A 17,293-nucleotide genomic window follows, 5' to 3' on the forward strand; every position below is an offset into this window, starting at 1 on the left:
TTCTCAGCCACACCTCTTGTGTTCCAATGTGGTATACTATATACTATCACAATCCATAATATAGTTATACATTATATGTTTTCAAAATATTTCCTCACAGTACCATCAAGAGTGCATAATATTTTTTTATTACGAACTCTTGGTATCATTACGCAATAGCCAATTTTTTTAGCCAACTGAAAACTTTATCATCTTTTACTTTACAGACCTTTCTTGCTATATTTTAATCTGGAAATTTGTAAATCTGGAAATTTGTAAATCTGGCTCAACCTCAAAAAGATTTTTTGGCTATAATAATTATATGGTAGCCTCTTGCCTACTTCATATGTTCATTACCACAATTCGCTTTATTTTTGCACAAAAAATTTCAGAAATTTTTTTTCTGTAAAAACATTTTGTATGATTTACGTGAATACTAAGAGTAGTTTGATCTTGTATAAAAATTTTTGTGCAAGAATTTTCCATACAAATATTGCATAAAAAGATTATTTTACAACAAAAAAAAAAGCAAATTACAATACTTCATTATGCAAGGAACGGGCAGTACCAGATTATAGTGTGTGTGTGTGTGTGTGTGTGTGTATGTGTGTGTGTGTGTATGTGTGTGTGTGTGTGTGTGTGTGTGTGTGGTGTGTGTGTGGTGTGTAATGTGTATACAGTTCACACAGTTTGTCTTTGTAGACAGATGCTGTATTAACAAATTAGAAAATATAATATTATAACACTTAAAATATTTCATTCATATAATAAAAATATTTCATTCAATGATGATACACATATACTAGTTACTAAAGTGAGGTGGTCACTTGATGGCATCAGAAAACATCTGCATGAAATACGTACCATAATAGTCAACCCAGTAGGGACACAGAGAGTAGAGGTGACTGATGAAATAAGTGTCCCATGTGATGTAGTAGTATAAACTCTTTAAGGACAATCCCCTGATCATCCTCTTTGCACAATCCTATTAAATAATTTACTCATTGTCATCATATCATACAGTACAGTATAGTAGAGACCATGAACATTTGTACTGTATACATTACATTCTTATAATAAAAATACTGTATAGCTGGTTTTACTGCATCTATACGAATCTTAAGAACACGACACAAATGCAGCTCTCCACAAAAAAAAACAACTGATGTTCAATACTAGATGTGTTGGAAGAGGAGAGGGAAGCATTGTATCCATGGCTACCATGTTTATAAAGACATTTTGGACTCCTGTCATTGGCAACGAACTTACTTGCATATAAAGAAGTGGGGAATGTGCACAATAGTCGTAGAGGAAGACACAAAAAATAAGTCAGTCAGTCAGCTAGCCAGCCATCCAGTCAGTGAGTCAGTTCGTACAAAATTCAGGTAAATCAAATTTTTTTAGAAACTTGTTGGAAGGGTTTGGGGGTCTAGTCTGAAGACATTTTGGGGTCTGCCAGGCTGTCATGAAGGAAGTGAGGCTGGTTTTGGGGGATATATTGGGGATTTGATTTAATTTCTGCAGTTGTTAGCTATTTGTGTTTGTGTTGTTAGGTTACTTGTTTCTTTTGTAAGGTGGTTGTTGTGCTGTTTGTTTTGTGCATATTGTATAGCTAACTATAGTTCTCAGTTGTATTGTTTTGTGAACACTCCGGTATGGAGGAACGGCCAGTGGAGTATAAACAGATCAATCAATTAATCGATCAACCTCATCAATCAGTCGGGAAGAAAGCTCCATGATCTCTAATACTGTACTAATTTAGCCTTGAAAGCCAGCTAATTGGGGAGTCCTGATGGACACATATTGTTTCATTTGATGCTGGAGTTGTTTACCTACAACCTTATGCAACTGGCCAACTTCTTTCTGTTCAAATAAATAATTTAGCAGCAGAATGTGAGTACCAAATGGCTAGCTAACTACAGTCTGAGGAATAACCAGCTATATACAGCCTTAATTCAGTATTGTACATAACATATTGCCTTAAGTTTTAATGCCACTGCTTGTAACTGGCTTATTCACCCAGTAATTGTGATCAGAGTTTTCAACACAAATGAAACAGGCAGGTAGTTAGCTAAGTAGCCTTCATATCATCACCAGGACAACAACAGTCTAGCCGGTGATACTATTATCTCAAAAACAGAGATAAAAGCAAACACCGCAGGAAACCACAGAAGTCAGAAACCATGATTTAGTTAATCACAGTAGCTGTAGAATATCTTTTATAGTTTCATTGACACTCATCCTCAAGGGCTCACCAGCTATTGGTATTACTCACCTCAGAAGTTATCCCTGGTTCAAACATCAAGTTGGATTTAACCTTCATGTTCTAAACAGCTCTATTAGTGTGCACAAAAGGTAATGGCATTATAACAACCAAGATGTTCTCTTGTCTCAACTGAAACTCCATATTGAGGCTACTAAAATATCCTGTAAAATGTATATGATGATAAGTCACTAAGTTGTCATGGTTACCATGTAGAGCATGTTTACTAGCAGTGTAGGGTGCAATCATCGGTAGCCCCACCCACCCTGAGGTGACATTGTAAGAGTTGTACTATTTTATGAGCAGTGTCTACCTGTCATAGAAGATACAGCTAGTATAGTACCATGACTTTCCCTCAAGTGATCTATTGAAAACTTGGTGAGGTAGACTCCTTGAAGAAGGTTGACTCTGTGGTAAGCATTTTGTAACTTCTCATCCTGTAACTACAAGTACACAAAAAATTTTGGAATTTTCAACTAGAGTAGGGACCATAGCACATCAACAAAAAGTACTGAAACAAGCTGGAGTAGTACATGCACAGTGAAACAATAAGAAGTGTTATATCTCTACTGTGCATTTCCATTATGGTATCTTGAGCACAGTAGGGATATAACACTTCTTATTGTTTTATTGTGATTTAATATCATGTAATACTCCAACTTGTTTCAGTACTTTTTATCTATGTTCTATGGTCCCTACTCTAGTTGAAAATTCCAATTTTTTTGTGTACTTGTTTGTTAACTTTTTTTTGTAAATAATAATTATTATGACTGGTGAACCCACGCATACCACATCAAATGAAATGATGCTGCGCATCAATTATCGTCTGAAAAATGAAGGATCCATTACGCTTCGTTGTCAGCTATGTTCAATCCATTATACAGCAGTACGAATCAAGAACTGTTCGAAAAGCACATCTGCAATCAAAGTAGCCACTATGAAAAATATGGACGATTTCCACTACAAAGGGAAGCCATCATGTGCTACTGCCAAATCAACACTTTTCGCTGTAAGCAAAGATGACTGGGGCACAAAGGAAGACACTGGTAAGTCCATGAAGAATGCATTGTATGTACTGTGGTATGACAAAAGGCACCTCTCGGGTCGAAGCGACTTTGAACAATGAAAAAATCAAGTCCGTAATCTTAGCCGTTATCGAGTTACGCTTGTCTGAAGGTATCAGTTACTCAGTCAGTCACTCAGTCACTAAAAATTCTGTTAAATAATTGTTTTAAAAAAACTCTATAGCAACTTGTTGAAAGCATTTCGCGTCAATCTGAAGGCTTGTTTGGCCTTAGTTTTCCCTAACCAATACTGCCTCATTGTCGTCAGGGAAAAGTGAGGCTGGCTTTGGGTGATGTTTTTTATAGACCATACCCAAACCTTTGTCTCCCTACTATACAGTACGATAGTACTGTATAGAAGTATATGTAGAGCATTTGTTTACATAGCAACTGGTGAAATGTTTGGGATATTAAAATCCAGCAGTTCCATAAGTTAGCGATACCGTATTATTATGATCCTTCTGTAGTAGGAGGTGCTCCATCTAGTTATGAGACACTTTTAATATTACTTTCATCACATTATCAAATGCTCTAATAGAATAGTCAGCGAACCTGTTAGAGTATAATTATTCTGTACACTTGGAATTATATTGTGGCAATTCACGTCAGTGACCTCACCACACATCACTGCATCATTGATACTTCATATTTTGCATGCTTTTCATTTCTTCAAAAAATGCTCTTCTACAACCTGTGCCATACTGATGGAACTGTACAAACACACACACCAGTCAAGAATATGAGTTAATTACATGGCTGCACACATTTCTAAGTTGTATCACTCACGCCACTGAATTTTCTATTAACTACCTAACTAACTAACTGATGTCTTCAGCCTTCAAAAAAAATTTTAGACTAAAATCCTTACAGCAATCACACTTACTTGTAAACACCAAGGAAGGTTTCACCCTACAGTATAGTATACAATATAACTGATATGAAGTGGGTGTGGTCTTACCGGGTCCTCGTAATCTGTGAACATTGTTAGAGGAGGAGAATAGGCAGCATTGAGTATCAAGATGTCAATCCCTCCCAAATGTTTAACAGCTTCACTAACTAGTAACCTACAAATATCACACTACACACACAAATCACTACTACATGATTATCTTCACTTGTTGTCCTCCTCTTTCCCAACATCTGCTCTCACTACAAACACATCTTGTGAATATTTTTGACATAGGTTTTGAGTATCTTTCAACTTGCTCTCAGTACGAGCAGCTATCACCAGTCTACACACAGTGACATCAACTTCACATTACTGGACAATCACTAACCATACCTAGCTCCTAACTGAGATAGTCTAATAGCAAGATCCTTCCCAATACCTTCTGATGCTCCAGTTAGTATAATCCTCTTGTCCTTGTAGTAACCTGATAACATATACCAAGGAAGAAATTTGTTGACGATTTGAGCATTTCTACATTCAACAGTTTTAATGTAAAGTTTCTAACTACTCCGTCAAGTGCCAGAACAAAGTTCCCGACAAAATTGTAATTGGTCGAATAAACATGAAGCTTACTGGACACACCAATACACTGCATGGACACAAATGCATAGCACTTTGCCAATTGTGCTGCCAAGTAGCCTGAGTGTTGTTTGTCACAGCCACAAAGCTGTTGTATACCATATAGCCTAAATATTTTGAGGGGCAAATTTTTTTGAGGTTAAGCAATGTTGCTGAAAGTAAAATTTTTTTGCAGATTTGCTAACACTCCCAAAATATATTAGACTATATGGAGGTCAAGGATAAAATATTGGTAACACCCAAAACCACAAAACCAGCAAATTTTTCCCTTCAAAATATTTAGGCTATACGGTAGCTACTTTTATGGGGTTTCAGTACAGCAGAGCCTGAGAGGGGTTGACCATATAGCCTAAATATTTTGAGGGATTGATCTTGAGGTATTGGAGGAAATTTTATCCTTGCAATATTGAGACCTCCATTATGGTCTGCTACATTCTGGGAATGTTTGCAAATCTTATTTTTACATACATTGCTGAACCTCGAAAATATTGCCCTTCAAAATATTTAGGCTATACAGTATTTGTGGTCCCTCCCTTGGGTTGCAAGAATGTAGCATCTCCTAGCAACCAAATGGTAGTTAGAATAAACAGTAATGCATAGCTCAGAATAAGGCTTCCCCTTGCACTTTTGAAAGGACACAATATCTTGCCAAATCCTGTATGGTCGAAAAATGGAGAATTTGTGTCCATTGTCTGTCTGTTATCATAAGCCTGCTTCCTGTTTAGGTACCTAGTGGGGTGGAAGACATTTGGTTGTGAGCATAGCCTGGCACACATGATTAATGAAATGCCAAAAATACAAGCAGCAAAATAAGTGTGCATGTTGATTCTTGGTACCTAAACAAACCATGAGTTCACTGAACTTGCCATGTCAACATATAGAGAGTCTAGATGACGTTGGTAGCAGGTAGGAAACCAATACCCACATTCCTAGGAATGGCCAGGATATATTAGCTATGAAAGGATATTAAAACATCACTGTAAGCCATGGATGGAGAAACAGATGGGTTTAACGAAACATGTGTCACTATATTACATCATTTTCGCATAATGCAATCTGGATTTATGTAGGGCAAAAGGATCGGGAAATCATTGTAGGGCAAACGTTTTCAAAGTGTTTCTGCACACTGCAGTACTGCATGAAGCAATCACTATCTGAAATACAAACCTGGTAGTCGTACTTTATCAATACTCGGGATTTGCTGAAAAAGAATAACGGGGTCACTTTTCTGTGTAGCTGGTTTATAAATGCAAAATTTAAATTACCTTCTAAAACTTACTGAAAAGTAACGATAAGTTCCAGTTGACATCGATTTCTTTTGCCCTACAAAAATGGCAGGTAATTTGTGCATGCAGTGCATTTTATGACCACGTCTTCTTGTTAAACACGCCTATAGGTGAGAGGGGGCACCACATGGAGGGGCAGTGCCCCTTCACTTTTCCAGTGCTCAGCAGATAAAATACAGCAACTATTATACCCTTTTACTCATTAGCCAACTTAATTTGCCTTGATTTAGTAGAATTAGTACTAAAAGTTATGCAAGAATGGAATACCACCTTTTCCCCCAGGTATTCCATCTAGCCTGGCAAAAAAGAAAGCAAAATATGTGAATCGGTATTGGTAGCACAATATTGAAAGATACTCCAATAGAACAGTTATAACTACTCTAATAGAACATTCAGCGGAAACATAAAAGTTAGCTCTGGTAGTATCTACAAGTAATCAAGTGCACAAGTCTATCTCAAATACTGATGATGCTATACTTGTACAGTATCTAATACTCATTGCCATAATTAGTGTTGTTAAATGGTACGGTTCTTTTACAGACAAACCTCTCTAATCCAATACCTGCGTAATCTAGAATCCTCTCTAATCCGACCAAAATGTCATTTACTAACACTTTTGTATAGAAAACAACCTCTGTAATCTGACACCTCTGTACTCCATAATCTGACACAAAATTTGATTCCCTCGACTTGGAAATATATTACTTTTGATGTTTCTAATCCAACAGAGAACAACAGCAGCATTGATAACAATCACAGAAAATAATCTTTGAGCAACCAAAGCATTTATTAGTTGACAATAATTTTATAAAAGCTGTAATACTTGCAAATTCTAAAATTAATTCATGTTAGAAATATTGTGTGATCCATTTTATCTATAATTTACAGTGTACTGCATAATCCGACATAATTCTAGATATTGCACAAATACACAGAGGTGACTTGATAATCCAACAACCTCCTTAATCCAGCAAAATTTATGGCTCCCATTGAGCATCAGATTAGAGAGGTTTGACCTTAGTATTGCAGGGGCGGATCCAGATTTTTAAAAAGGGGGGTTCCACTTTGGAATTGCAATTTCAGCCTAGCTGTAAGATGAAGACAAAAAGAAAAAAAAAAGGCCGTCACCTGCTGATAATTGCTACCCCTCACCATAGATGTCTATATTTCCTAATTTATAACTAGATACATAGCTTGCTACACTGCTCCTTAAAAGACTACTGTGACTGCTCTATTAGAGTATCTCGAGTAAGGAGGCTCTTTCAAAAGGGGGTTCCATGGAACCCTTTGAACCCCCCCTGGATCCGCCCCTGTATTGTGGTACAATTGCAGTATTGCATAATTTGCAATACATGCATATACTTACATTGATTTCAGCACTCTGGCTTGGTACAATATTAATTTTTAAATTTCACTATATAGTCCTAGTCACGGTAAACTGCAAGTTATAGACTCACTAGTTTTCATATTGGATGCTAGTGAGTCTGCCATCTTTGACCATAGTATGTCTGTACCTTTTTTCTTTGGGATCAGTTGCATACTACTGTACTTCACTTATCCATTTTCCGTTTTGAATGGTGCTTTGATACATTGATGCTCCAGTTAGTGTACAATAAATATTAAGCTGGCATAATGCAAGAAAGCTGTTTAAAGTTACAGGACTCAGTTTTAACAGTACTGCAAAAATTCAACACTATTTGCAAATGTTATTTGTAAAAATGCAACGGTATTTGTACTCGGTAGTTGAATGCAATTATAGTATTGCTCAATGCTAGCAATAATATTATAATCTGAGTATACATGTGCACACTACCGAAAATGCTCTCAGAATATTGAATTTCAAAGCATTCAGATTTCCTGTAGGGACATGCCCCCTAGTATTGGCACCCTTTGAATGCCAGTGTGCTTCACACACTAAGATGATTCTTAAATGCTTCCTAAATGGGGTGTGGCAGCCACCCTACATGACTTTTCCACCCACTTTGGTAGTCTGGCGCTGCCCGCCCCTTCGCAAAAAGTAAGGGTCTGGTGAAATACTAAATCATTTCTACTGCCCAGATTCGGCGGTAGCCAATTAATGTGTGCCAATGATGTTCACACATAAATCGCCTTGGCAACGCAATGCGTTTGTTCGAATTGAAGGGCAATCATCTGACATCACAAGCAGCAAGTGCGCTGTCTAATTGAATTCCTTTTGAAATGATTTGGTATTTGTATTTCCCCAGACCCTTACTTTTTGCGAAGGGGCGGGTGGCGCCAGACTACCACTTTGGAGTATTGTCTCTATCCTTGCTGTAAGAAATTCTTGGAGGGTGTTTGTATAATACATACACCAGTGATACAGTGGGACCATGTGTCCCACAGGCCTTTTGGTATACAGGCTCTGCCTTTACGAAGTACTTTAATCATAATATAATAACATCACATAAATGTTGTTTTTCGTACAAAGGCTTGCACTGCTGCACCTGTACAGTTGGCAAAGCTAGCCATGTGAACACGCACTCACTCACTTTCCACATCCACGTAGTTGGTCCACTGTACTACGACTAGTGATACTAGTAAGATAATGATCGGAGTGACCACTGTCCACAACGCGAAACACATTTTGACTCAGTCGCATAAACTTTAATTAATTCTGCAGGCGTTTTATGTTAAGGTCAAGCTTAATTTATTTTGGTGGCGCGAAGTACAATGCACTCTAAAACTGACCTTTGAAAGCCTCAATACATTACCGGTATTCCTCATGTTGTTTCCACAAGTGTATATTTCATGTACACTGTGTGCATGTAGCGTTAGTTACACCATCCCATAATTGTTTGCTGTTTCTATAGCTACATACTCCAATTAGTGCGCACCTTAGTTGTTTGCAATGGCTGCTCCGTTGAAGGAGAGTTTATTGGTGAACGAAAACGACCTCAAGTCCACTCTGATGAGCCAGAAACTTCGAGCTGAGCAGCATCGCACCAACTACGAGACGCTGAAGGCTCAACACATCGTACTACAGAAGGTTCATTGGCTGGTCAAAGGTTTACATGTAGTGTTACTACTCGTGTAACAGGAACACACGGGACTGCAGTCAGAGTACAAGGGACTGTCGGAGCAGTATGAAGTAATGAAGAGCAAATGTGAGGAGATCATTGCTCAACTACAACAAGAGAGAGATGATAAGATTGCTGAGTGTGAGGAAGTGAGGGCACAGGTTAGCATCACGTGCATTCCTCAGTAAATTGTTTACAGCAAAATATGCAGGTTTTAACAGGACAGAAGCTGGAGGTGATAAAGTTGAGAATAGCCGAGGAGATAGAAGGCCCATACAGGAAGGTACATTCTCTCTTTTGTGACGGTACAATAATATTGTGTTGTGTTAGCATATACAAGTGATGGAGAATGAACTGGAGACATTTCGCAGGTATAAACCATGCAGTACACTAAGTTTTTATTTATGTAAACTACATGGGTTTTGCACACTAACAATATGTGTACACTGTACAAGGGATTGTTATTTTACAGTGACTATAACAAGATGAGATACAACTACTCGTTTCTTAAAACAGAGCATGAAAATCTCAAGGTGTGTAGAGAGTGCACGTGTGTGTGTGTGTGTGTTGTGTTTTGTTTATCTCATGCTGCTGTTACAGAGCAAACACCAGACAATAGTTGAGGAGTTACAAGCAAGACATCAAGCAGAGGTGAGCACACAGGTGACCATTCCAACCTGTTAACAGTGTATACTACAGATCAGCCGGTATCAAGAAGAGAGGAGGGAGCTGCTTTCCAAACAAGAACAAAACATCCCCGCTAATGTGAGACAGACACGACAACTACAACGAGAGAACACAGAGGTTAGTCATTACCAGTTGTCATTGACTACAGGTCAAGTGATCTACAGTTGGAGCAGAAGATTAAGAGTTTGCTGTCAGAGTTGGAGGAGAAGGAAGGAAAAATGGAGCAATCTAACATGACCAATGAACAGGTTGGTGTGGAAGCTGTTGGGGAGGTGTTGTGTAACGGCTGCTATAGGTTAATAGGTCACTGTCCAGGAAGGTAGCTGAACTAGAGGCTACTAACCTTGCCCTGGACAGAGAGGCTGGTACGTTACGGGAACACATCAAGAGACTACAAGATGAGATAGCAATGACTCATAAACAACACTTGTCACTTAGTGAAGAAGTGATGAATGCTCAGAGAGAGAACACCACATTGCAGAGGTGGAGAATGATATGGTGTTGTATGATATAGACACGAGTTTATTGTCATGTGTTGTGGTAGACAAATGGATGAGTTGACTCACTCACACAAAACTGCTATCAGTGAACTAACAATGAGGTAGTGTGTATATGTGATGTGTGTGTTGTGTTACTGAGTGTTACACTCTGTCACTGCACTGAGGGCTTTGCCCCATATCACTGAGGGTTACATTCTACAGGTTACATACTGTGTCACTGAGAGTTACACACTGTGTCACTGATAGTTATACACTGTGTCACTGCGAGTTACACACTGTGTCACTTACACCCCATATCTTTTAGGGTTACTACACCATGCCCTTGAGGGTTATGTACTACATCACTGAGGATAATATATGTATTTCTCACTGTCACTGAGGGTTATCATTACAGACACTCACAGGAATGCAGTGACATCACCAGACAGAAGGACTCGGCACTATCAGAGTTAGACTCTTGCAGGTCAAGGATTGAAGTGTTGGAACAAGCCATACAACAGCAAGAGGCATCTTTATCCAACATGGTAATAATATGTCATTACATCATCTGTACACTAGGGAAATGTTGAGGTGTATGCTTATACCAAATTTCTATGGATCTCATTGGCTATATGGAGTTGTTGAAAATCAAGGTAGACGTAAGGGTCTGGATTCTGATAAGCCTGTAGTTCTCATTCCCTACAAGATGTTAGTGATACACCACCACTGGGTCCACTGGCTGGTTACTCAGTGATGGGAATCTTCAAACCTCAATGTTAAGCGATTGTTCAGGGCTCTAGTCATCCAAACACTTCACATGGCTGAGAATGTTGGATTATGTATGCATGTCATATGACATCACACAGGGTCGGGAGGTAGAGCAGAGAGTACAACAAGTGAAGGAACAAGAGTGGAGTAAGATAGCTAGCCTACAACAGGATAAGATACAGTTAGAAGAAGACCTCACTAAGGTTCAACAACACAACGCTACCTACTTGTCCAGTCAGCAAGTGATGGCTGATAAACATCGAGATGAGATGAGACAAGTACTAGCTGATAAGGTAACCATGCAGTAACTAGGAGATCATGTGATCCTGTTGTTATAGTCTAACATCAAAGAGGAGCTTGATGAGATGAGGTCACAGTATCATCAGCAATCTATCCAGTTGAAGGGAGTGCAACAAGTGAGCTGCTTTAATGAGGGGTTAGACTTTTTTGTAGCAAGACAACTTTTTTTTTGGGGGGGGAGGGGGAGGACCAACCACCTAATCTCTAGTTAGCTCATCTTGGAGCTATCAATATGGTAAAAATATAGTGGTTTTCAAAATTAAAATACAGTTGCCTTAACATTTATAATTCACCAGGAGGAGAAAGCTATGAAAGCATAACGACTGAAATGTGATCACAGCTTATTCATGGATGCCTCTACTCAAAATATTGTAGTAAATGTGCAGTAGCTATTTTAGTCATGCAGTTTGTATATCTATAACCTTCTGTGTTGTAATATTGAGTTATTGGACAAGAAGAAAATAAAACTGAGTATTAGCCTAACTGAGGGTTGTCTGTCATCCAAAATAATGTTTTCCTGTTTCTGCAAAAAAAAAAAAAAAAAAATTGCTGGAACAATTTCCTGGCTAGGTAAGGTGATTGTCTGTTAACAGTGACTGCTCAATTAGAGTAGTTTGATTAGGGGTGTGCAACCTATACTGTGTATTACGTTACGGGATATGTTCATTTTATATACAAGCAATGGTTTTATGTTATATTAAACTGACCTGTATTTATTTGTGCATGGTCATGATTTCCTCTGACATCATTTCAGATAGAGGCCATTACTGAGGTGGTCAATTGTTGTTCTGTGTATATTTCAGCCCCTCCACCTTTTAAGATTGAGATTACTCCACTCTAATAGAGCAGTCAAATACTTAAGAAAACACCTAGAAACCAAATTCAATCCCTGATTTTTCAAAAACTACTAAGAGGATGCCCCCAAATCCTAGATGCAGCAGCTGAGTGCATGTACACAAAGTGTGTAGATTGTACCAACAAATTATCACCTTTTGAGCCCCCTTAATTAAAATTGCTACATCCCGGCCAGACAATGTAACAGTCAAGTGCATTTTGAATAATGAGTTATTCAACTGCGGGAGATTTACTGCTCTGAGACTTAATATAATGTATTGCCTTGAACGGCCTATAAATGTCTGGTCACCTTAGCAACGAGGGGTAGAGAAACATTACAACAGAAATTAAGGTCTGAGCCACAATATGAGACAATACAGTACTTAACAGTTAGTGGCCAAAAAGTGTTACACTAGTCACTTCTACTACCACAGGAGTTGGTCTCACTGAAGGACAGCCACAAGAAGTACCACACATTACAAACTGAACACCACAAGTGAGTACTACATGTTAAGGAGTGATAGTACCTGTGTGTTGTGTGTAGTGTGGTGGAGAGGTCACACCAGTTACAGTCACAATGTGATAAGCTACAAAGTATGGCACATCTACTGGAAGAACAGTTAGGTTAGTGTAGTGTGTAGAGTGTAGTTAATAGTCTTAGTATATGGGATAGTATGGTTATTGGTATTAACTAGGAAAGCAAAAAATGCCAATGACCTATATCAAGAGTATTATACTATTACCTATATCCAAAATGACATCACAAACATAAAATGGCCACCAGTAGTGATGCTTTCGAGTACAGGCACTTATGGAGAAAAATTTTGATTGATCGTATTTCAGAATATACGGAGCTCTAAATAACAGGTATGGTTATAAATAATACAAAGACGAACTTACACTATAGTCAAAATCTATGATTAAAAAAGATGCTTAAATAATTTTTTGTGATGTCTTATAACCATGCCTGTTGGCTGTAGCTCCGTATCTTTTTTTCTCAGCTGAAATATGACCAATCAAAAATTTTCTCCATAGGCGTCTACTGGAAAGTATTATAGCCCCCCCCCCCCCCACTATTGGTGGCAATTTTATGTTTGTGATGTGATTTCAGATAGGAGTCAATTGTCTATGTCTCACACAATGGATGAGGTACTGTATAGCCTAAATATTTTAAGGGGCAAAAATTTTGAAGTTGAACAATATTACCTAATTAAGATTTGCAAACAATCCCAAGACTATATTAGGAGGTCTAAATATTTCAAGGACAAAATTTTTGCTGTTAAACCCCCTAAAACTTTGAAATCAGCAAAAAAAATTCCCTCAAATATTTAGGCTATACAGTACTGTTGGGACTTTGGGTGCCCACACCTTCACCTGTGAGACATGGTACAGTCTCCTGTCCTACCCCAGGAGGATTTGCCTGCACTGACTTGTAGCACCTGAGTAGCACACAGGGTAAGCATGACTGTGTATACAGCAGCCTAAGGTTTTGCATTGTGTATGTATTTTGTGTGTACATGTATGTGGTAGGTATGGTGAAGATGGAGTTACAGAAGAGCCAATATGAGTGTGCCCTGACCATAGACCAACACAAGTATGACACACTACACTACTGTACACATTACACTACACTACACCACACTACGCTACACTACACTACACTACACTGCATTACACTACTGTACACTACACCACACTACTGTTCACTACACTACACTACACTACACTACTGTACACACTATACTACACTACACTACACTACTGTACACACTACAACACTACACTACACTACTGTACACACTACACTACACATTACACTACTGTACACTACACCACACTACTGTTCACTACACTACACTGCTGTACACTACACTACACTACACTACTGTACATACTACACTACACTACACTACTGTACACACTACAACACTACACTACACACTACACTACACTACTGTACACACTACACAACACTACACTACTGTACACACTATACTACACTACAACACAATTCACTACTTGTATACTGTTAAGGAAATCCTGGGAAGAGGAGAGAACTCAGTTAACATCAAGACTTGCTGATTATAAGGACAAGCAACGATCTTGTCAAGCCAAGCTGGCATCTTTAGAAGAGTCTAACAAAAAGGTACAATGATTCTTCTCTTCTAAATTAACAGAATATCACCTCCATATAAGGGCAAGGATTTTGGTCCCAGTAGGTCTAGTCTCATACATTTTTACCTCTGGAAGAGGAAAACCTTGTTCCTAAAGTTACTGAGATGTCTTGTTACTATGTACTAACCATTATTAGCAACGTAAACTATACAAACACAAGACTCAAGAACTGAAGAGGAAGATTGAGTTGCTGGAAGCTAAAGAGGAGCAACTTGTGCTAGAACGCGACACAGAGAAGTGAGTCCCTCTTTGTCGCACTTCTTGAGGTGTCGTGTTTCTAATAGGAAGTTACGAGAAGTGGAGAAAGAGAAGATGAAACGAAAGTTCGTGGAGATTCAGAGGAGACAGAAGGAATTCCGTTACCTCTTACATCAAGACCACACACAACCATTCCTCCCAGGAGAGTCCACATTATTTACTGTCCCACCCCTAGTCAATCTAACCAATCAGGTAAGAGTATATGAGGCTTGCATGACACAATAATGATGATGTCACTATACAGGAAGTACAACACAGGAAGGAGCTAAAGGAAGTACATGAGAGATTAGAACACATTGCAGCTAGTCAAACACACTTTGATGACCAACACTCCATTAGTAGTGACTCGTTAGTCAGTGACCACAGCCAGTCATTATGATCATCATCTGTATATTTTAATATTTTATAGCTATAACCACTTTTATTGAAGTTGATGGCTTATACAAGTGATCCCAGGCTCTGTAGCTTCAATTAGGTACTTGTCTGGATTGCAAGTTATAGTAAACACCTGGGTCTGAGCCATATCATCTGAACATAGATTACGTACCCAGTATATTATATGTAGTTAGGTTGCTTAAAGCCAAATTTAAAACTAACGTGGACACAAGTGACAATAGCACCAAACTTTCTCCATATATGTAGTACAACCTTAACTTTAATTTTTTGATAGGATCCATCTTATTCTCAAAAGAGCCTTCCCATAGAAGCATTTATAGTCATGTAACTAAAAAGTGTTCAACATCGGCAAGCCATATAAGTGCTAGTTTTGTTCTATTTCATGCAAGAGAAAATTATGCAGTGTTGAAACCAAGAGCTGATAAACAATAATATTACTCTCACAAGCTTTATTCAATGCTGACAAGTAATTTTTTCATTCATACTGACTGTAACCGGATCCGCAAAAAGGTACCTTTTCCACACACAAAATTTGACCCATTTTAAAGCTTCATAACCTTTTGATCATGGTATGTAATAGCCTGAAATTTTCCATGGGTGCAACTACAGTATCTGGCTGCATTCTGGTTCTAAGAGCAATTTAATCAGTTTGAGGAGTCAAGTGTTACATCATTTTGTTTGCTGGTATGTAAAATGTGGCAAATCCGGTCGCCTATAGTTTACAGCGTATACAGCTTGTATTATCCACAAACTGTATAGAGAAATTTCTCTATAGTTGCTCACTATGGAAATGAATATACACTGTAATATTTGCAGTAATTAGTTTGTGATATATAAATGAAATATCTCTTACATAATACTTTTTATTTATTTATCTATTAATGCTTTGCAGCACAAGTGCTGAAGGTCTGGTCCTACTGCCTGTTCTAGCGTTAATCGAATGGCTGCAGGTTTGAGGCTCCCAGGACCAGTCATGGATTTTTTCTCCTTTTTTCACCTTTTCAAACATACTTTCTGTAACAACTTTAAACAGGCTGTATAGGACCAGGTGTCCTACAGAACTTCAGCACTTGTGCTGTAAAGCCTTAATAAATAAATAATTAAATACTGTAGTCATTCAGATGTCACATCTCATATACAGAATTCATTTTGTGCTTGCTTGGGAAGTAGCTGTAGCTTGATAACTTACCAGCTTATACTACACCAGCTCTTGTTATTTAGTATGAAAATATGTGTTATTGCTACATGCATGATTTTGTGTTTATGCTGAAGTCACATGCATGCATGCATGTGACTTCAGCATAAACACAAAATCATGCATGACCACAACAATAAGGTCCTTCATACCATTAATGCAGCAGTACAGCTGTACACCACGTAAGATAAATTCCTTTACTCAAGTCTCAAGTTGAATTAATGCTAAAAGTGTATATTTGTAGGAGTGGATATGTAATGTATAGGATTTCACCAGGGTTTGTGAGAGCAAAGTGTGGTTTAAGTACAGTATAACCATGGGATGCAGTCACCATGGATTTTTTTCATGAATCTCCAAACAGCTTTCATTGAGCAAAGGTAGAGTATAAATGACTAACTACGTACATGTAAATATAATTGCCTTGCTACCAGAGCTTGACTGGACATGCAGGTATGTATATATATCAAATGCTATAGTTTAGCAGTGAAAAATAACTTTTAGTGTAACATGTTTGCATTCACCATTACCGTGAAACTTAGCAGCTGAAAATTACGCATAGTTAACTTTGACATGCTAGAATAGGATGTAAAGAACACAGAATTGCAATATTTCATCGATCAGTTAATCAAAAGTGTAGAATTTCAACTATGACATGTTTGGCACAATTGGATGCATACAATATTGGGTAAGATAGCTGTGCTGAAATCACATGCAAAGAAGAATTCAACTAGCACAGCAGTCATGGTAATTTATTACTGTGTAGCAGAACTTTATAGATGACTGTTCTGTATTATTTATTCAATAAATTAGTCCTGCAAATATAATTTTGACCATGCAGCACTGATTAGTTTTCAGAAGAGTTTAGTTCTTTTCCTTGCTGTTTTTATCTTTCTGTTATGGTACGCTTGTTGTATCATAAGTAAACAAGTGATGAAATGTACTCTACTGGCTTCTCCTATAAGCAAGTACATGGTTGAACTTTTGAGGGGATAATCACTCCTAGATCTGGGCCCCTAGGCTGGAAATTGTACACTTTCAGAGCA

At 38.0% G+C, this 17,293-nt stretch overlaps 2 protein-coding genes across 2 annotated transcripts; one reads left to right on the forward strand and one right to left on the reverse strand.

Annotated features, from left to right (window-relative positions):
* Positions 1 to 725: 725 nt before the first annotated feature.
* LOC136265922 (hydroxysteroid 11-beta-dehydrogenase 1-like protein B) lies at positions 726 to 8,769 on the reverse strand. The gene is made up of 9 exons (XM_066060872.1): positions 8,631 to 8,769; positions 4,589 to 4,679; positions 4,422 to 4,538; positions 4,265 to 4,370; positions 4,190 to 4,215; positions 2,556 to 2,650; positions 2,452 to 2,508; positions 2,255 to 2,406; positions 726 to 964 (listed from the first exon to the last, which is right to left on the reverse strand). The coding sequence occupies exons 1-8, from the start codon at positions 8,722 to 8,724 to the stop codon at positions 2,306 to 2,308; spliced, it is 687 nt and encodes a 228-aa protein (XP_065916944.1). The 5' UTR covers positions 8,725 to 8,769; the 3' UTR covers positions 726 to 964; positions 2,255 to 2,305.
* A 165-nt stretch (positions 8,770 to 8,934) lies between these two features.
* Positions 8,935 to 15,093, forward strand: LOC136265923 (centrosomal protein of 83 kDa-like). The gene is made up of 20 exons (XM_066060873.1): positions 8,935 to 9,127; positions 9,179 to 9,319; positions 9,370 to 9,441; positions 9,489 to 9,529; positions 9,631 to 9,691; positions 9,759 to 9,809; positions 9,858 to 9,962; positions 10,010 to 10,093; positions 10,141 to 10,328; positions 10,390 to 10,446; positions 10,740 to 10,869; positions 11,191 to 11,385; positions 11,431 to 11,508; positions 12,661 to 12,722; positions 12,771 to 12,850; positions 13,757 to 13,820; positions 14,261 to 14,372; positions 14,538 to 14,638; positions 14,686 to 14,851; positions 14,904 to 15,093. The coding sequence occupies exons 1-20, from the start codon at positions 8,990 to 8,992 to the stop codon at positions 15,036 to 15,038; spliced, it is 2,061 nt and encodes a 686-aa protein (XP_065916945.1). The 5' UTR covers positions 8,935 to 8,989; the 3' UTR covers positions 15,039 to 15,093.
* Positions 15,094 to 17,293: the final 2,200 nt, after the last annotated feature.

Source organism: Dysidea avara, chromosome 9, assembly GCF_963678975.1.
Source record: "Dysidea avara chromosome 9, odDysAvar1.4, whole genome shotgun sequence".
In the NCBI taxonomy this organism is placed as follows: Eukaryota; Metazoa; Porifera; class Demospongiae; order Dictyoceratida; family Dysideidae; genus Dysidea; species Dysidea avara.

Coding starts and splice junctions, on each gene's coding strand:
- LOC136265923 (XM_066060873.1), top strand. CDS start 8,990: ATGGCTGCTCCGTTGAAGGAGAGTTTATTGGTGAACGAAAACGACCTC. Junction 9,320..9,369: donor GTGAGGAAGTGAGGGCACAG/GTTAGCATCACG, acceptor CAAAATATGCAG/GTTTTAACAGGACAGAAGCT. Junction 10,870..11,190: donor AGGCATCTTTATCCAACATG/GTAATAATATGT, acceptor GACATCACACAG/GGTCGGGAGGTAGAGCAGAG.
- LOC136265922 (XM_066060872.1), bottom strand. CDS start 8,724: ATGTGTTTCGCGTTGTGGACAGTGGTCACTCCGATCATTATCTTACTA. Junction 4,680..8,630: donor CAACTACGTGGATGTGGAAA/GTGAGTGAGTGC, acceptor ATATGTTATCAG/GTTACTACAAGGACAAGAGG. Junction 2,651..4,189: donor ACCTTCCTTGGTGTTTACAA/GTAAGTGTGATT, acceptor TGCTTACCACAG/AGTCAACCTTCTTCAAGGAG.